The sequence below is a fragment of the Heliconius melpomene genome, chromosome 2 (genome assembly GCF_056956725.1).
Source record: "Heliconius melpomene rosina isolate 202511_hmr_F chromosome 2, ASM5695672v1, whole genome shotgun sequence".
Classification (NCBI taxonomy): domain Eukaryota; kingdom Metazoa; phylum Arthropoda; class Insecta; order Lepidoptera; family Nymphalidae; genus Heliconius; species Heliconius melpomene.
Genome location: NC_140390.1, coordinates 6,479,759 through 6,501,237, shown reverse-complemented (window position 1 = coordinate 6,501,237; position 21,479 = coordinate 6,479,759). Strand labels below are relative to the sequence as shown.

The following is a 21,479-nucleotide window of genomic DNA, read 5'->3' as shown; positions in this document are numbered from 1 at the left end:
ATTCATGCCAGTAGTTCCTGAGTTTAAAACGTAAAACTTAACAAACTCTTCAGCTTCATTATGTAATATATTAAATATTGACTATCTCTATCTCGAACATCTCTTTCATTGAAAAATTGTTTGATATTATGAGAAATTTTTAAATTATTTAATATAAAATTTCATCATTACTTTCAGTTTTAATTTTATCAGCAGATTTCTCTATATTATACGGGAGAAGGTAATCATAAAGAAACACTTCTTTTTATTCATATTATATAATCTTACAATAATAAAATTCAGTGAAATAGTATCATACATGAATAAATACAATACTAATAATGTTATAATTAAAAAAATTCTGGCTTATTTTGTTATTCATTTTTGCTTTATTAAGAAAAATAAATATTAATTAAATGAGAGGAATGATTTAAATGATTTTTTTAATAATTAATAATCAATTATAACTCGCAATCACATTGTTACCAATAATATAACAGTATGTGGAGCTAACATCTTTCATGAGAAACAAATAATAAAATAATAATAATCTCGATAATAATTAATGAATGATAAGAGTTGAAATAACAGAAGGCTCTCTCGGGCAGCCGGGTTTAACTATAAGTAATATTCTTAAATATTATCTAGTGAAGGCATACCAAGGTGTGATATAAGACGCAACGCAACAAGATACAAACCCGCACACGCTCGCAAACATAATAATAATAATAATTAATAGTATTAATTAAAAATAATAATAATAATAACATACCACTACTCCATCTCCGCCTAAACTAAATCTAAACATACCTACATTTCTCATTTATTACCGTTAATTTTGCAATTTAAAATTTATCATTTTCAACGTACTCTACGCCAATTACAATTGCAATATCGAAAGCATTATATACATATAGCAATAATCATTTGAAATGAATATTTTAAAATTTTTTACATTAAATAAATATATAATTTAATATTTCGGACTTCAAACAAAAAGGATTATACTGAACTACCAACCAAAAAACCAAATTATTGCACTTGTTTGTGAAAAAAAAACAAAGCTCAGCAAATTTCGACTTTTGCATAAAGATATTTTAGAATATTAATTTATCTAATTAAATATTTATTGAATGTGACATAATATTCCATATAGTTTTTTTTTTGATGTATTTAAATAGCTCTTATCATATTTCAAACGAAAGTATCGACGTCGCGATAAATAACCACAATCAATTTACAATGTGTGTTTAATATTTCATCTATGCACCTCATTGGTACACCTAAGCTCAGACAAATCTAAAATTTGGTTACAGCTGCTCGATTAACAGTAGAGAAAACATATATATTCAAATATTATAAAAGAAAATACAGCAATATTCAATATTTTACATAATAAAATGGTTATTTTATTTACTTCCAAAGTTTTTGGTATTATTATGATATCAGAATGGAGACTGCTATATTTGCTTCTATATTATTAATTTGTTAATATAATTTCCATATACATTTCATCTAGTTCTAGTAGATGTTTGATTTTAAGAATGACAACAGGCAGCAGTTTTAATAATTTAAGGCCAAGTTTCATCAATAACTATTATATATATATGAAATGAATTTATAATTTTCTCACTATGGTAAGCCTAGTAAGATGACGAGCACGCAATGTATTTAGATATCTATGTTTTAGAGATTCCATCTACTTGGCCAACTAACAACTAAAGTAGCATGACGAGAATATAATGTTAAAGTCGGCATACAAGCGATTGAATCTCTAAAAATATTGATGATGTAAATATATATATTAACAAATTTCTACCTCGAAAATGTAGTGTAACGAGAACTATAATTTTAATTTTCTTTATTTATTAAATAAGATCTCAGTGCATTTTCGATTAATACTTACAATGACCGAAAAAAAAAACCTCAATTAGGCCATGCCGCTTACAAACGTAAACCCGTTGTGTATAAAATCTAGACTATTTCACAAGTTTGACCTCATCAACTAAAATTACGGTTGAATTCGAAAATGCAGAGAGTTCCGCTCCTAAGAAACAACCGATATGACACGCCGACGTCCATATTTATTTCAATTCACTGGATCTACTTGTATATTCTAAACAACATTTAATTTATAATACGATTCACAATTAATAAGCATAGTAATATGTACACTATAGGGCATTAATAATAGTTAATAAATATATATGTCGGCGTGTCGCGTCGGTGTCGGCATGTCGGTGTCGGTGTCGGTGTCGGTGTCGGCGAGTCGTGTCGGCGTGTCGGCACGTCGCTCAGAAGTGCGCAAAGGACCCCCAGGCAGGGGCGGCGGTTCCCTACATGCCGTAGCCGTGGTAGGGCGCGGGGGAGGGCGCTTGTGCCGCGTACGCGTAGGGCGACGCCTGCGCAGGTACACCGCCGTAGGGCATTGATGGACCTGCGAATTGGTTTATTAGTCAATAATTTGACATATTGTTGCAAAAAATTTTAACAAATACTATAATTTTTACCCTTTGTCCGGGATACAGCATGACTGTTAAAAAATTATATACATACCAGCGGTAAGCATAAGCTGTGGTTCCATGATCATAGCGGGTTTGGCCTCTTGTTCAGCACTCTCAGTACTTCGTTTGGCGTCAGCTTCCTCCAACTTCTCTACCTTTGTCGTCAATTCGCGGACCGTTTGTATGAGGTATGGCATGGCAAAGTCCATGATGTTGTGTCTCCATGCCAATTCGATGACTACGTCCGGTTTCAATAGATCGTAGCACTGTATGGGAAATTAAATAATTATTATATGGATAAATATAATATTAAAAAAATAACTAGCAACAAATAGTGACTTTATAGTTTCACACAAATAAAAAATAATAATTATGTATGTGTACAATGATATAAATTATTATAAACATACATTATTACAGAATTAGTGAATTCCATCACCCAATAACCTTGTCATAACACTAGATTCTCTTTATTTCTTTACAATACAGAAGGATAGAGCATAAAGCAAAAAAAAGAAACTTCAATGACCTGATACAAACAAGCGGAGAAGCACTCAAAATTATTCCTCTCCAGGAACCAATCCAGCAGTTCCTCGGCCACTTCGGGCTGGCGGGACTCGGACGCGTACTCCATAGCGTCGGCGTACAGCGCATCCTTCTTGCAGAGCTCCACGCTTTGTTTCCATCTGTTGTTGCCTGGTGTAAAATGTATATGATATTTGAATATTGAAATTGAATAAAATAATTTAAATAAATGTATATATACATGTATGTATGTATAGATATACTTCCCGATTTAAGCTTGCAATTTCGTCATATTTATTCTTCATTCTCTCGATTATATTTTTTGTTTATAGTGTTTTCTTATAATGATTCATTCATATTTTATTCATGAATTTGCTTATGATAAAAACATGGGAATTTTAAATTTTCTTTTAGCTTTTTTGATAAAAACGCTAACACACACATAATAATGACACATTGATTAAATTTCCACAATACATTATGTTTTGAAATTATTAAATATTACCTTTGTATAAGTAAGCAGCAATTCGTCTAAACTCGGTAAGTTCGTGTTTCTCTAGTTGTTGCGCCAGCGCAATAGTGTCAAAGTTATCGAATGCATCTATCGATGTTCGTAAGCCCTACAAGTAAAACAATTTAGGTTATCATTTAATAAATTTAAATATTATAATAAATAAGCTGTAAATAATAACTTGAATATATGAAACATATTTTCATAAATTCAAAACATATAAACCATAGTAGCACAGTGGAATACCATCTGAATGTAAGTGTAATGATTGAGTGTTCGAATTCAACTCAATTTAGTCTAGAGAGTCTATCACCGGATTTTGGGGTACCGTGTTTTAATACTAGGTTACGTTTGCCTACCCCTAATATGCCCAAAAAGGTGTCAAGCAAAAATAATTTAAAAATACGAAAAATCAAGAGCATCAATTAATATACCTGATAATCTTCCTCATCAATTAATAACGAATTCAATGCTTCATTTACAGCCTTATTATTAAGATTCTGTACTGATCTCAGGTAGGCCTTCACAAGCTGCAGATGACCAGCTTTAGTGAAGAAGGTGACCGCACGAGTGTGGTCCATACGCGGGGCCAGGACTAATAGCAGGTCATTGAGGAGTAGAGGTTTAAAGTCTAGGTAGAATTGGATAGCTTTGTAGTATAACTCCATGTTTGCCACCTGGAATGGTTTAAATTAGTTTCAATACTTATGCTGTAAATGTGAGGGTTATTTTTATATTATACTAGCCTGTAAGTTCAATTATGTAGACTAAGAAACAAAACCATGTTTCTGAGATATACAAATCAAAAGATACATGACAAATTAACAAAATAAAACAGTATTTTTATACAATGAGGGCACTTAATGACTCTAAAAGTGACCCAACTTTTAGAGTTAAAGCTGCCCTTTTCCCATTCTGTTCTATAAAATTCTTTGATAGTTGTGCACTTGCAACTTTAATGTAAAATAAGGATTTTTTATTTTATGTTAGGTTTAACAAAGCAAATATATAAAGGTATACCTTAGTAACAATATCCTTGAAATGTCCCTCACGCCACGCCTCAGTGGGATGTTGCATCATAGTAAGAGCCGCATTATCATATTCCTCGTACTTGTCATAGAGGAACACCAGCTCTGACCAAAGGTGGGCCTGTTCAGCTGCACGAAGCACCTGGAAAAGAAAACATATGGTACTGTATGAGTGATTTGATTATTGATACTACTGCAATTATAAATATTTTAATAGTCCTGGGTTCTTAATTATGTTTAAGGAGGGTTGATTAATATTTTACTTAACCAAATACGTCTCCTGCAATATGCAATACAACTTTTTAACATATATACAATTTCAAAAAATTATTGCCTTTTAACTTACAACAAAATATAAACATAATTTACCTTGGGAATGTTAACTCGCGACCAGAACAGCTCCAAGTGTTCGCGCATCTTGGCTGGCTTGTATTTGGAGTACAGGATCGCTAGTTCCGTGAACATTCCCATGTGGGCTCTCTCGAGGCCGAGGGCCGCTTCTAGTAGACTTATTAGCTCGTCGAAGTGACCGCGATCCTGTGACGGTGAGTTGAAATTATTTATATATTTTTTTTTTAAATTTGGTTTGAAAAAAATATTATTTATTTAATAATTGAGTAATAAGTGCAATATAATGTGTAACCCATATATTTGAGCGAAACAAAACTCGCCCACATCCACCGGCATATTCAAAGTGTTTTTTTTTCAGCATCATCCCTTTTATATGGATGTAGGCAATGAGAACCTACTGGCATGAGTTTTTAAAGTCCAATTTCCGCCCAAATTTCAACCTTACTTGTTAAGTTGTATATTACGCACTGCATTTCCAAAATTTCTTCCACCACCAAGAACCAAACCCACAACCATTGCATAACACAACAAGTTAAACTCCCCTTATATATCTTCAACAAATACCTGATAATAATTAATGAGGTCCTCCAGTTCGTCAGCGTGTACGACAATGTGCAGTCCGCACATCTGCGCGAGGCGGAACTCGCCGGCGTCGACGCACGCGAAGCACACCTCCTTCCACGTGCGGGTCGAGTTCGCTTTGCGAGCGCTGTCCACGGCACCTGTGATCGGAAAATATGGTTTTTGTTAATATATTTTAAATTGAGACCAGTGCCATAGGGGCACAAGCTTGTAACTGTAAACGCGACAGGTTGTGGGTTCGATTCACACTCGAGGAAATTATATATTTAATATTTTTATTTTTTCGCTCTGGTTTCGCTCAGGCAATGCGCGGCGTTTAGTTCCGCCACTGAAATTGGGCCGTGCGTGCGTCAATACTACCTAAAGTTACACAACAAAAAAAATACACCAAAAAAAAACAAACCTTGAAACTCCTTCAAATACACCAACGTAATGGCCAAACGTGCAAAATTGCTAACATTATTGTACAACAATTTAGCCGCATTATACATTTTGTCTTCGAAGCAGCGGTCACCGATCTTCTGGATATCCGCGTGGTTTGGCCCCGAGATGAACTCCTCCAGGTCAGCAAGACGGCCGGTGCGGGCGTATGCGTAGATCAGTTCTGATTCTATGTAGGACTCGCGAGCCTTCTTGCGTGCCATCTATGGGAGAGATTGTTTATTATTTATATGTCAAGTTTCAGAATATATCAATTGTTTTTGTTTTTTTAGTTTCACACTGTATTGCATATATAGTATATGTCGTATTATATTCTTTCCAAAATTAAGAGATCAATATTGAATCAAAGCTGCACTTACTTAAACAATAAATTACCCCATAGAATATTGTTTTCTCGGGTAAATCATATATTTTTTTACTATCTTACATCTCTAGCCTTTGGATTTTATGAAGCTTATGACATTTAGTATAACTGATGACTATTGTATTTTATAAAGTATATTTTTATTTAATAAATCTAATAAAGAACAACAAAACTAACCTGTAAATACCGCACAAGATCCTCCCACGACTGTTCCTTGGTCGCCGTATCCACCACGTCCATGTAGGCGGAGGGGTCGTCTGCCTTTATATAGGAATCAATAGCTTCTTTCACCAAGCCCTGTTGTAGTTGGGCTTTGGCTAGCTGCGACCAAACGCCCGGCTCGTTGCAACGCTCGGCGAACTCGTATGCGCGTTTCAGGTCCTTCACTTGGTCAATTAGCACCTGGAAACAAGGTTTATTTTTTAATTATAACTGGGTGGCTACATATTAGATAATCAACCACATAGATAAAATCAGTTTTAATTGTATTTTTGTCTAATAAATTAAAACACTAAATATGTCTTTATTTTGAAAATTTACTGTGGTAAAGTATGGTGCAAAGTCAAACACCTTTATACAATGAAGCTAGAGCAATAAAACTTTTTTTAAAAATAAACACAACCTGGAGAAGTAAATATTTAGAAATGTACATAAGTTTTAACATAGCATTTGATGACCTGCAAACTCGGTGAGTATCCAATAGACACAAGTTCGATTTCCGGTACATTAAATTTGTTATATATTTAACGTCTTATAGTTCACCATTACCACAAACCAAAACAACAAAATCAAACATATTACCTGAATAGCGGAAGTGTTAACATCAAACTTCTTGAATATAGCAAACGCCTCTTCGTACAGTTCATTGTTGATCGCAATGTTGGCGATGTCGGGCGCGTCGTAGTTGTCGAGACGGTTTATGTATTCCATGACGCGAGTTCGATCCGCCTTTATAGCTGTGAAATGATAATAATAAATAGATTAATATAAAAGACTTTGTAAATTTTCTTGTGTTCAGCAATTTTGCTTGAAGAGATTCAGAAATTTTGCTTGTGTTATCTCTGGATGTGCAAGTCCTCCTTATCTTAAGATTTTTTACATAAATCCCTATAGAAATCTTTACTAACCAGTCAAAATAAGTAAATTCTGCAAATTCCTATGATCAGAGAACACAGAGTTATCGAGAACAATCTTCTCAAGCAATTCAATCAGTTCATTTGGTAGATCTGCTGTCATGAAAGCTTTCACTGTCACTGAGATGTCCTCTGGGTCTTGAGTCTCCGAGAGGGCAGTTTGGACAACCTGAAAAAAATTGCTTATTAGTATTAAGAAATGGAAATTATATTTGAAATTGTTATTGCAATAATAATTTCCATTGAAATAAATTGAAGGAACTATGTGTTAGCACATATTAAAAGTAAAATACTTTAAAATAATCAAAATTAATAAATCTGTACTTGTTTAATAAAAAAAATTAAGCAGCTTCACATTTTTTTCCACATCAAAGGGTAGAGAGAAGGGAGTGAGTATCAAGACAACCACAAAACAAACCTGATCAATGAGCTGTCGCTTGAACGGATTGGACTCTGCCAGCACCTCCAACCACAGATCCTGGTCTCGCCGACGCACTAGGTACCTGGCCTGGGTCTTAAAGAGGGAGTTGTCGTTGCATACGGCAATGAGCTCGCGGTCGCACTGGCCTCGCTCGTACGCGACGCACGCCAGGTGCGGGTCGCGCTTCTCGCAGTAGCGGCCAACAACGCGCGAGTCGTACCTGTTTGTTTTATTTATTTATTTTGTGTAAGGAAATATTTAGCTAATCTGCAGAAATTTTAAGGTATTGTGTGTTGAGTTACGAAACTCAACACCTCACACACACACCTCGCCTTGTTACCAGAGTGAAGAAATTAAAGTATTAATAAATAATATCTTATTCTTCCAAATGGACTTTGAACCCATAAACGTAGCGTTTACAATCAGACGCTTGTGCGTTTGAAAATTTGCACACATTGGCCATATTTAATGAAAGTGATATTTTTATTGTGTAGACCTAATGACGTGCCAGAACAATGATAAAAATATATATATTAATATTAAATACTTTATAAAGTTTGCTTCCTTAAGTTAAATCAATTAATTAATAAAAAAATAAAATTTTATGAAAACAAATAATTATTAGCAGTAATTTACCATTGATTCTCCTTGAGGAAACGTTCAGGGTTGTTATTTGAATCAATATAAATTTTAGCCAGTGCATTGTGAGTGGCTGGTTCGTTGCAACCCTCGTGCACGCGTGTCTCCAGCCATGGGAGAAGTAATTTCAATCTGAAATAAAAGATGTTATATATTAAAATGACATCCTTAAGTTATCTATACAAAATATCAAAAATATGCCATCATAGAAAAAAATAATTAAATTCTTTAATAAATACTATTCAAGCGTTAATCTTTTTATTTTACAAGAATTCATTTTGAAGAATTGGTAAAGCAATTAATACCTGTTTCTCTTTTCGACTTCAGCCACAAGTTCATCAGTTGAGAATTGTCCTCGCACAACTAAGATTAAATTCTTGATGATATCTTCAGCACAGTCCACGTCTAAGAGACCGCCGACAACAACGGGTAGGCGAGACGGGTTTACCTGAATTATGAAAATTGTAGTGTTATAAATACACACAAAAAACACAAAATTAAGTTGTGAATTTTTAATTAAATCATATAAAAAAGAAATCAGCTTAACGCTGTACATCCCATGTAGCAGGGCAAGAACAGAGACCCTAGTGTTAAGTCACTCTGCTTAAAGCAAAGAAGTGGAAATATAAATTTAAATAAATATTTCATTTCTTGGAGTCCAATTAAACGCACATGACTCTGCGTCACGACTGGCTTTCCCCCTTTTTAATTAAACATTTCAGATGGACTTCAATATTTTTAAAAACAAAAAAAGCCAAGGAAATATATAATATGAAAAAACAATACATACCTTTTGCACATATATCTCAATATACTTCTGCAAGCTATTTCTATACAAATATAGCACAAGATCGTGGACAAAGTCGAATCTGTCGCAAACTATGATGAGAGGCAGTTGGTCAGGTAACTTGGCTTCTTTGAGGAAGTTCTTCACACGCTCCGCGTTGTAGCAGTTCGATTCCCGGCATATACGTTCCACTTCTTTAATTTGTCCTGTTTTACATGCAGCCTGAAAAATACATATAATAATATTATTTAATCATCACTATTATATATTTTATTTCACCTGTGGTGACCATGTGTCTACCACATGTGGGTGTGAAAATTAAATTTTAAATAATTCCATGAAACAAAGTAAAATAAAATTTATTACAATTTTAATATAGATTACATAAGCAAATATAACTTTATTAACAAATGTTAAACAATTATTTTTTACACAAATAATTTTCTTATTTCATCAATTGTTATAACAACATTTTATTCTTAAATGCATAAGATGATGATGAAGATTTCAAACATTTAATAAGTAATTTATTAAACGGTTTTATATTTTTATTTTACCTGAATATATTTAAAGTGCACTTCCGAATCCTGGCTAAAGTTGACAATGGAGCCCAGGAAGTAAAAAAGTCCTTCATAAGTCTTGAAACTTTCAAATAATTCAATCAGAGATTTAGTAGTCAGCTGTTCGTGGTACTTTGTGGCAATTTGTACGCATATTTGCAAGTTCTGCCTAATGTTGGCCTGAAGCATGGCCTTGAGGCACTCAAGAGAGTCTTCCACTGATAAGGTGCCGAAATACGTGACAAGCCAGTCCGCTGATAGGAGGTGGGTGTGGACCTGAAATAATTAATATTTCATAAATTAATATAGAGTCGTCATTAATAGAACAATTTATATGTGATTTTTGAGTTGCAAGTCCTATTTGAGTCATAAGACTAATGTCTTACGAACCACGAACATACTATAAAGTAGGTTTTTATTATTTAGGCCAGTTGTGGCGCATGGGCACAAAGGGTGTCTGTAAATGCGACTGGTTGTGGAATAATTCATTTATACCAGTGGCAAACGCACCCACCCACTTGTCGCGTTTACAACCCCGCCCTTGCCCCACTACTGGTCTCATCAAGACAAAAGCTTAATAAAATAAATACTACAAGTATAAAAAAATATCCAACTTACCACAGCACGTTTAATATCATACAAATCGGTGTAATGCTCGAGGGCGCGCTGCAACAGGCCCGCCTTTTCACAGAGCTGCGCGACATGCGCCCTGTCGTAATGGGTGAACATGCCGTTGCCTAGGATCGCGTCCGCGACTTGGGGCGCCGACATCAGGTTCATTTCGAGTAGTCTGTGTGAGTGAAATGTGATAATAATTTAAAAATATATAATTATTATTCATATGTGAAAAATTACTAATGGATGATATTTTTTTTTCTACTTATTAATGATATATTTATTAACACGTCGCTGCCAACGCGGTCAGTGTTGAGCGACTGCATACCATCCCTTGAGGCCAAGGAAAAATACCTACAAGTACCTACACAGTTCTATCCAAATTTCTACTTTATCATCACGCCAGCAAAACCCACTAGTTGATTGAAACATAAAAATTGTCTACCTGGTCTGCAAAGCACCTTCTTCAGGTCGGTTATTCTTCAAAGCATCCAGCAGGAAGGCAGTACATTGCTGCACCATATTCTGTTCCATGAAGACATCCACAATCTGCTGTATATCAGCCAGGGGTGGGTCCTCAGCTACCAACATGCCGGCAAACCCTGCTCCTTGTTCAGGGTTGGTACGCATTACAGAACGGAGTAGATAGATGTAGTCAGGTGTGTAGCTAACCTGGTTAAAAATATATGAATTATAGTCATGTTTCATTATTTAATAATTTATTAGAAAGTCTATTGTAGTGTTGTTTAAATAACCTAAAAGTAATTAGTAACATTTTTGAAATAAAGTAGAAATTTAATTAATTATTTGCCATCTGCATATATTCTAAATCCATAATGATCGAAAAAATTTTTTATTACTTAGTTTAATAAAAAAATAATTACCTTTTTGGCATAAAGCACAATTTTCTGAAATTGGCCAGTTTCAGCGAAACATTGGATAACTTTACTGGCCACATTGGCCCGTAGATATACGGAGAGAGCTAAAGTAGGATCCACTTGCTTCACAAGATCACCCAGTTCCTCTGAACACTCCAACTTTTCCTCTTTAAGCCATTTCTCAAGGAGCTGCTTACGACCTGTTTATAGGCATTAAAAATATTTTATTATATACTTTAGTATACACTAACTTATTTTATAATTTTGAACTAATACAGCAAATAAAAAAGTTAAAATTAGATTTTTTATTAAAATGTAAATATACATCAGATATCGCCAATTAAATTAAATGCTATCTAAAAAATTTTTTCAAAATTTTAGGTACACTTTTCTTACATTCATATATGAGTGAGAAATAATAAATTATGACACTAATTTACACCATATATTAGTTTTTTAAATAATATAATTAAAATAGTATTATTTAAAAAACTAAAATTAATAACAAACCACATATAAAAAATATATATAACATAATCCACACCCACCTTGCAACAAAACAGGCCGACAAAGCTCCAGCGACTCAAACTTGTTCAACTGTGCCTGGTCTAGCAGGATACCGAAGTACTGCAACAGCGGAGACGTCTGTCCCGGCTGTGTGGGCACTTGTTGAAAACGCTGGATAGTTTGTGGCGTGCGGAGAATGCCTCGGGGCGCCATTGCTGCCACCTTAAAATATATACGGTTAGAATGAGTCACATTATTATTATAACGAAACAACTATCTATATATATAAAAGGACTTGTCCTCACTGACTGAGGTAAGACAGACAGCCGTAACCGCTGATGGTAGAAACGTTAAATTTGGACAAAAGTTTACTTTCGTAATCTGGACATCCACTAAGAAGGGATTTTGAAAAATTTTAACCCTAAAGGGATGAAATAGGGGTTCTAAGTTTGTATGAAAAAAAAATTAAATCGGCACCGATTTTTATAAAATTTGAAATTTAGATTTTTAAAAGCATTTAATTGAATACGTGTTTCATCGTTCTTTAGAATTCTCCCCCTAAGGGTGCAAATAAGGGGTTGAAAGTTTGTATGGAAAAATCTTTAAAACGCCACCGATTATTATAAAATTTGAAATTTAGACTTTTAAAAATATTTAATTGAACATGTGTTTCATGGTTTTTTAGAATTCACCACTAAATACGCAAGCGAAACTGCGCGCGTCCGCTAGTATTTTAATAAAATAATTATAACGAAACAACTATATTTTAATAAAATGCTTACCTTAGCTGCTTCCCCATACTGCCCATTAGTGAATAGCATATTAAACTTCCTAACAAACAACTCCTCAGCGCCGGCCAAATTATTTCTAACCGCGAGACGTAGCGCCAGTTCTGGGTTTTGCAGTACTGTGTTGATGTACGGCACTATTGAGTCTTCTTCAACTGTCACTGATAGCACTTGGCCTTTACGGTTTACACCTGTTGTGATTTATTAAAATATATTAGAATTCTCTAATCTTTAGGTTTCTCTAATCTCAGGAACTACTAGCTTGAATTGATTTTGTGTTTGTATTGGATAGTCTATTTATTGAAGACTCTTTTAAGCTATATTACATCATTTAAAATTAAATGGAAAGAACTCTTAATAACTCCCATTTGACCACGCAGACAGAGCCGTAGGTAAAAGCTAGTATTTAATATATAACCATTTTAACTGCGTTAAATTTTTTGTACAACTTGGTGGATATAGAAACAACCAGTTGGTTTCCCATTACACCCCTATTAAATAATCAAACAGGGCGTGCAAAAATATTTTTAAATATTTATCACTTGACAACAAAATGGCGTCTAATACATACTATTCTACAGTATGCTCGACGAGTTGTGGCCTAACTGAAAGTTAACTGCAGATGGCTAAGTAGATAAGATTTTGAGATTTTTCTTATTTTCAACTACTTACTTCCCGCGTGCAAAACAATGCACAAACGATCAAAAAACCTAACTTCAAAGTGACCAACACTTATCAACCGCACTATACAAGTATACCAAAATCAACTCACCAATAATACCACCAGTGGACTCATGTGGGGCAGTCACAAATATAGTATCAGATGAAATCCTGTTCATATAAATACAGGTTCCCGTTTCAATATCATACATATGGATATATCCGTATTTGGTGATTAGATATATGACGTCATACTTGGGTGACACTTGCATTGCCACTGGGAAGTCGTTCTGGGCTTCGGCCGGGAAGAACACGTCTACTGCCTTTTTGGGGAATGGTTGGTTACCAGCTGGAGTTTGGCCAACCTCTGAAATAGTTGTTATTTATGAGTTTTATGTTATATTAAAGATTCAATTTTAATTTCTTCCTCGCTCTGGTAACGTATGGTGTCTTAATGGGAGCGGAGTATTTTTTGGGAGGTTCCGTGGTTCAATTTCGAAAAAGGATTTGACTTCTGTACTAAATTGAATAAACAACAAAAAAAACTAATATACCAGTTTTATTATACTCACCGATAATATGCAATTTGCCACCCTGAGCTGTCCTCACGGCGAAACAGAACAGCGTAGAGGGCTCCGCGTTGCCCTCCGCCTTGAACGTGGCGAAGGAGGCCGCGTGCCCCTCTATGGGCTGGGAGCATTTGCGCTCCACGGAGTACAGCTGCATGGCGCCCACTACACGGTTTTGTTGGGCCGATATGCCTATGGACAATTATTATTTGCAATTTATAGCATCCTTCTAATGGTAAAAACTAAATTAACAACAAAAAATAAAAACTCACCAACTAACAACAACCATTGTTGTTTCGGATCAGTCCTATAATTGATAATCTGGCACTCAGCGAGCGAGGAGTGTCTATCGAACATCTTGACCGGCGTTGAGTCACCTTCCATGGACCAGTGGTAGACCGACATCTTGGTGACGAGGGCCAGGGTGTTGGGGGATATCCACTTCCAGAAGACCACGTCTTCGGTCATCGTGTGCGCCTTCATCTTGGATTTCATCTCAATGTTGAATATTTGCAGCGTCTTTTGCGCTGCTGGGACATAAGAAATAAATGAGTATGGATCGTCTGTGTGAGAGGTGTACGGATTAGTTATATTGCTGTTCAAACAATGCGAAAAAGAGTTAAGTTATAAAATATAAATATATATTTTTAGCTTCATGCTGTATTCCGCCTACTGCAGGGTAGGCAGATGAAACACAGTGTTTAGATACTACGTTCCCTCTTTCCGCTGTAGTGTTGAGGCATTGCGTGTCGAATGGCGGAATTCAACACCGCGCTTTGCCTTGGTACCGAAAAAATGAAAACATTTATAAATAACAATTTATCAATTCTATAAGGGATAGGACCCACAACTGTCGCGTTTACCTTTACAAGCTTATGGCCTGTGCGCCACGGCGTCCTCAATTCTATTATTATATTACATATATGTTAACTTTCAAATATAGTATTGATGATATAAAATTATGTGAATCAAAAGCACCATTAAGTAAACAGAATAAAAACAATAATAAAAATGCCTATTTAAAGTTTTTCCTGTCACTGTAATGGAGCACACTGACCTATAGATAATTAATAGTGTTAAATACCCGAGGTCAATCTCTTATAAAAAAACGTCGTTATGTCGACGCCGGCGACCTCGGTTGACCTTCGAAAACACAGAAGATACTGGAGAGAGAGAGAGAGGTCACGTAAAAAGCATGAGGACCCCCCCGGAGGGCATGTATGAAGAGGTTGATGATAGTGGACGAGGCGAAAGAGGTAAGCAGAGACCGTAGCGTTTGACGCTCCGTCCTCTCTGACTAACCCGCTAGGGATAAACGTGAAGCTACTAAATTACGGTTCTTTACCAATTTGGTACCTACTTACTTTAGATGGTACTTTTAAATTTCAAATGAAAGAAGCCCTTCATTTTTCAAGTGCAGGTGCTTTAGGGTGCGCGATAATGAGTATTTTATGACATTTTACTAATGGATGATAATTATTTTTTTTCAACTTTAGTTTTTAAGAGTGCTTTAGGACATTATAAACATAGTATGTTAATAATAAAAATAAATAAGATATCCTTCTGTCTCACTAAATAGATTCTCTATTTTAACGATCGACATCACATAAATGTTTATTTTACAAAATCCAAAGAAAAATTAAGTGAAAAAGTGCCAAGAAAATAGTTATTTCAAGTTGGTTCCATAAATAAAAAATAACAATCGATTTTAACATATAGTCGCGTATAGCTTAGGACGCATTCGTGCGTACCAATGCCATTTTCTAATAATATTAGCCTCTTTAAATATACATCACTTATAGGAATGTTACTAGTGACTGCTTTCATTTATTAGGGTTAATTTTATATTGCTAGATGATCGTAGAAGTCTATATTATATAAAAATATTTGGTCTTTGATTTTGCAAATGATTTTATAATTTATATGCGTCGGTGAAATGAAATATTTAACATTTTCATTAATTCCATTTCAAATTTCGACAGAAAGTGGTTAACGAAAGTGTCTCAACACTAGGTTCCCATGTTCCCTATGCCTACCCTGCTATGTACGGGATAAAGCGTGAAGTTAAAAAAAAAGAACACTACATTCTCTTTGTCAATACCGCAAAAACGAGCATTAAGTTACGTGACTATAAAAAAAAACAAGAAATGGTAAAGCACGCTTCTTATAAATAAATGTACCGTTAATAATAAATAATAATAATAATAATAATATTATGGCACAAAAGAAATGACAAAATTAAAACATTTAAAGAATATAATGGGTCATTGGCTTAAGAAAGTACGTTGTCAGGGTCATTTTGATAAGAATAATCATAAATGACGTACTATTATTTATTTACGTTTTTTTTCGAAAAGCAAGTTAAAAATAGTATCAGTTTATTCTCAACCATATAAAAAAAAGTTAAATCAACTTCACGCTGTATCCCGCATATACAGCAGGGTAAGAAGTGGGAACCTAATTTTTCGAAGCATTGCGTGTTGAGTGGGTGAATTAAACACCGCGCTTTTGTCTTGGTGCCAGAGAGAAGAAATGAAAACACAAAAAAAATATAATTTATTCTCCCGAGTGGGAATCGAACCCACGACCGCCACGTTACAGACACACACATGTGCCTCATATAAATATTATATACACATATCCATATATTATAAATATATATTTTTTCCTAACTTGAATAAATAATAAAGTAAAACTCCCTATAGGTATATTAGAATTATTTATGCGGCTAAAAATGAATAAACCTTAAGGCTACGCCTTGATGTTCTTGTGATGAGGTCAACACTGTAATATTATTATGTAAGTGTTAAATAGCTAAATATTAGTTGGAAACAAGTTATTTGTGACATCGCTACTATAAAAGACATGTTTGTTTTTAAATAACAAAATACAAACAATATTGGAAGCCACTCGTGGCGCAGAGCACAAGGGAGTGACTGTAAACGCGACAGGTTTCGAGTTCGATTCCCACTGGAGGAAATTAAATATTTAATATAATTTGGCTCTGGCAACGATAAAGGTGCTCACTCTCAACATGCAATTCCTCCAGAACGGTTAATCATTTTTTATCTACTTTATGGTGATTTTTAATATTTTCTAAAGTACTCATTTAGAATTCTATTAAGTGCTAGTTTCTTTCCACATAGACATTGAATAAATTAGAAATAATTTTATTTTAAAATAATCGACAAATTACCCAAAGTTGTTCATATCCCACTTCATTATTTGTGAGCAGCCTTTTCACAGAATAATAAATATCCAATCGTTAAAGATTCCGTTAATTTCATTATCAGTATCATATTAGAAAATTTCAAATACAAATAAATGAAATTAAAATTAAATAGCAGAAATATAACATCGGTTATTAAGACGTCAGCTATAAATCATGCATGTAGATAGAGCCTGTATAGAAACTATCCGAAAATTTTTATTAAATTTTATAAACGCCATCCCGTTTAATTTCTCTATTGAAAAATGTCTTCAATAAAAAATTGGTTAAATACAATTTATAAAAGACAGATAATATTTTACGACTGTTATGAACTTAAAAAATATATATTAAGTTAGATTATTATTTCTTATACATATATTTTTAACTAATGCTATTATATGATTACCTATTTTTATATCTTTGTAAGTTCAGTTTTACAATAAACGATCCTCAATACACGCAACGAATATATTTTTAATAAAATATTAATAATTTATTAATATTTAATAAGTTAATCTTTAAAATATTCTGACGCCATTTTTACATTTCTCTGATCCGCGCGCGTTAGATGATTCATTGCCGAGTCGACGAGTGGACGACCGACGTCATGACGCAATCCCCCTAGTACATATCTACATACTGCGTGATAAAATAAAAATTATATTATAAAATATGTTTAATATTATCTCTATACGTTTTTGTTTAAAAGGTTGAAAAAACTATTTTCGTTTATTTTTTCTTTCAAATTTCAGCCCATTAATATATTTGCAAGGGTAGATATACGTTATGATTTAATAGTTTGACTCATGTTTATAGGTAATAGGTTCGATTATCATCTAGATGACAATTTGGAATCGAACCCACAATCGTCGCGTTGAACAAGAAAGTCGCGCTTAAATGATCGAAAGTCGTAAACGCATGGACCCATTGTAAAATAAATTATTGCCTACAAAAAAAAACAATAAAAACTTATAATGGAATATTATATTAACTGAAATAAGTAACATGTAATCCTATTATAAATTCTTTTACATAAGTACTTTTTCTATGGCAGTTCAGAAAACTAAATTTTACTAGTTACGAAGAAAAATTAAGTATAATGTTGACCTAACTGGTGAAAGAGTTCCCAATATCTTTTGGCTACATACATAAATGTAGAAGGTCAACAGCAGGGTGGAGAATATAGGTCGAATATACACGATGTAAATTTTAGGAGTAAGAAAAGCATTGAATAGCCAGTTTTATAAGATTTTAAAGAAAGCCGAAAGAAATGTTTATATTTTTAGAAACTTATAGAGAAGAAGAAGTTGATACTTTCAAATTGTTAGCTAACATTATCAATTATTTGTTTATAATAATTATTATTATAATATAATACCTCCTTAATAATATGAACGGTTTTTATTTACGTTCAAACTGCATTACCAGTAGTTTATTTTCAATTTCACGCTGTTTCCCGAGTAACAGTGTAGGCAGAGAGATCCTAGTGTCAATACACTCTGCTCCCCACTTTCCGCCGAATTGTAGAGGTATTGCGTAACTGAATGCCGCGGTTGGCTCTCCGATGCCAGAGCAAAGAAATTAAAATATTTTATATTTAATTTTTTAGAGTGGAAATCGAACCCACGCCTGCGTAGCTGCGCCTTTGCAATTAAAAGGGAGAGTTAAGTAAATCTGCCGCATCACGGACGATCAATGACGCACTGACATTTGGCTATTAAGTTGACGTTTTGCCGGTCTAATTTTTTTTATAGAATTCCATAAAATGATATATCACAATGTTATGCCAACGTTAGAAGCCGTCGTGGCGACAGTGGCACAACGGTTGTAAGCGCGACGGTTATGGGTGCGATTCCTACTCACTGGAATTAATTATTATTTATTAATATTTTATTTTAGTATTTGCAATGTCCATTGTAACTTCAATCATTAAATACAAGAAAAATTTGCATTTACATCAACATTTTATACGTTAGGGATATTTGTTGGAATATAGTGTTTATTCAGTTGCTTTTCTTATTGGGTTAGTTCAGAACATGTAGATGTGTATTAAATTTTTTTTTTTTTTATAAAATGTCAAAATTAATAAAACCTTCAATAAACAAAGAGTAGACAAATAAGCTGGTAATTAAAAAATAAAGTATGGTTAATGAGTAGTAGCTGCCCTGAACTTAGCTGTCTGATGGCTACAATTCATTTTAGGACTTTTTAAAGTTAAGGATTTCTTATGAAAACAATGAAAATTTAAAAAAAAATATCTAAATTCAAAATTCTAACAGGTTTATAAATCACCTCAGCCATGCTGTATATAATATAAAAAAAAATAAGCAAAGCAACAAAAAGCCAAAATTGTTTATCTATGTCTCACCTTCCACCCCAGCTTTGCCCTTCAAGGCTATCACTTTACTCGCTGGATTCATAATAGCCGAATCAGCACTGATGGGACGTCTTATGGGGTTTGTGGGATCCGCCATGTCTATGATGACCACTTCTGAAGTGTCCCCAACCTTCTCTCGGACACAGATGAATTTGTCCGACTCCATAGTGAGAGTGTTGAAGGATATGGAGGCGGGATTTATCCCTATGTTTGTGAGCTGTTAGGAAGACAAATATAAATATTATAGATAAATATTTTGTTAATTGGTTCAGCTTAATTTATAATATTCCTATTAGAAATTATTTAAGTGAGATATAATATTGCAAATTTTATTTGTATTCTCCGCTTTTTGTCCAAGTTTGAAGATATTGTTTGTTAAGTGACGGCACTGACACTTCACTTTGTCTACCAGATCAAGGAATGAAAATAATTATAATATAATCGCTGTATAGAAGTGGGATTGAACCCATAACCATTACATTTACAGATAAACAATATCTCCTTGCTACAATTCCCTAAAAAGTTTCCTTGTTATTTCAATAAATATGTTATCTCAATAGTTTAAAAAACTACAAATAAAATAACTGTCAAGTAAAAATGAAGTAGTTTGTATTATTATAATTATAGTTATAAATAACTGTTTTAACATCTCAAATTTGCCCATTCAAGATATTAATATAATGGCCATTGTTTTGAGGCTTGAGAACAGAGCTGCCGACATTAGAGGCAATAATCTTCTTATGTTTGCAAGAAAGTCTTGGCACAATGCCCATAAAAAATAGGTCTCATATAAAGTCTTATTCAGATACTTTGAATATAAACTTTATATAGGAATAAAATATGAGAATTTCTTCATTATTTATTTATTTTTATGTTTTCATAGTGATTATATAGGTTTCTTATTTACTTATTGTGATTTAATCTTTATCTTAACAGCTTTAAAGATTTTTACTTTTATATACAAAATTTAAATACATTTATAAACCATCATCCCTACATCAAAGTTTATGTAATTAATTTAATAACAACATAATAAACAGTACATTTTGTTTTATAAAAACTTTTCATATGAAACATAAAATGACTAAGTGCAAATTTTTATATTGTAAAATCCTTATCTTTGGCATTTACAATATCTTATAACTACTTTGTTGTTATACATATATTCCAGTCTATAGCTAATAATTAGCTCGTCAGAGGAAGGTTGCCAAATTGTCAAATAACTAGTAAATCATATGATCCAGAGGGAATGTGGAACAAATCAATACCGGCACTATTTCGTGCACGGCTTAGGGGGTGGTATCTGTCAACGCATATAATTGCGCAATGTCATTTCTACTATCACCTCCCACTTTTACACAACAAGGCAATTAATAAAACGATCCATTATAACTACTTCGCATCATATAACGTCCCCCTACACTATCATTACAAGCATATTTATCAAAGTGCAATGGGCGTACTCACCTGTAAATGCTCCTGAAAACGTATAGGCAACACTTGAGCCATGATTGCTTTTTGTTTGCTCTAAGTAACCGATACGGCTTACGAGCGATCCTCTTAAATCGCGGAGTCTGAAAATTTAACACAGTTATTTCAATTCACTGCTGTCTCATCAGAAACGGATAACACCTTTGACAATCAACATGGCGTTCATTCATGTTTGAAGGAGAAAGAACAACTACCGGTACACTAATAGAATTTACAAAATTTAGAAGCAACTTTAGTTACTCACTTTTCCAATTTAATTCTACATGAAGGAAAAATAGATGAATAATATATTTTTTATTTGTATAGAGAAATGACGAACAATGCACCCGCTGCCACATACACAAATGAATGAAAAGAAATGAACTGTGAACGATTACGAGATAGAAAGAGATGGGTTGCATTAATCGTTGTCGAATGGGTAGAAATGTTCGAATACTTGTACAAAAAAAAATAGTACACAGCAGGGTAAACAGAGGGGACCTAGTGTTAAGGCACTCCGTTCCCAACTTTCCGATAAATGTTTCGAGGCATTGCGTGTTGAGTGGTGGAACTTAACGC

General features: G+C 33.8%; 1 protein-coding gene across 2 annotated transcripts; it reads right to left on the bottom strand.

The window, feature by feature from the left end:
• Positions 1-241: 241 nt before the first annotated feature.
• On the bottom strand, positions 242-21,299 carry Chc (clathrin heavy chain). Of its 2 annotated transcripts, none has more exons than XM_085199479.1 (28): positions 21,166-21,299; positions 20,898-21,004; positions 19,422-19,647; positions 14,115-14,372; positions 13,846-14,034; positions 13,386-13,640; positions 12,608-12,804; positions 11,867-12,047; positions 11,325-11,518; positions 10,886-11,112; positions 10,444-10,615; positions 9,823-10,101; positions 9,269-9,487; positions 8,784-8,926; positions 8,476-8,610; positions 7,837-8,059; positions 7,413-7,587; positions 7,087-7,241; positions 6,463-6,687; positions 5,884-6,124; positions 5,463-5,620; positions 4,917-5,084; positions 4,540-4,689; positions 3,954-4,196; positions 3,514-3,628; positions 3,013-3,179; positions 2,536-2,749; positions 242-2,416 (listed from the first exon to the last, which is right to left on the bottom strand). In XM_085199479.1, exons 2-28 carry the CDS (start codon positions 20,937-20,939, stop codon positions 2,316-2,318), a joined length of 5,052 nt encoding a protein of 1,683 aa, XP_085055605.1. In that variant the 5' UTR covers positions 20,940-21,004; positions 21,166-21,299; the 3' UTR covers positions 242-2,315. The 2 variants fall into 2 exon arrangements, with proteins under 2 accessions (XP_085055605.1, XP_085055613.1); XM_085199487.1 differs by having other exon boundaries at positions 14,115-14,369.
• Between the last annotated feature and the right edge of the window lie 180 nt (positions 21,300-21,479).

What these genes read in the sequence shown, in the direction of transcription:
- Chc (XM_085199479.1), bottom strand. Translation starts at nt 20,939, where the DNA reads ATGGCTCAAGTGTTGCCTATACGTTTTCAGGAGCATTTACAG. An exon ending in TTGAGATATATGTGCAAAAG is followed by an intron (nt 8,927 to 9,268) that starts GTATGTATTGTT and finishes TTCATAATTCAG; the next exon opens with GTAAACCCGTCTCGCCTACC. An exon ending in ATCTTGTGCGGTATTTACAG is followed by an intron (nt 6,125 to 6,462) that starts GTTAGTTTTGTT and finishes TCTCTCCCATAG; the next exon opens with ATGGCACGCAAGAAGGCTCG.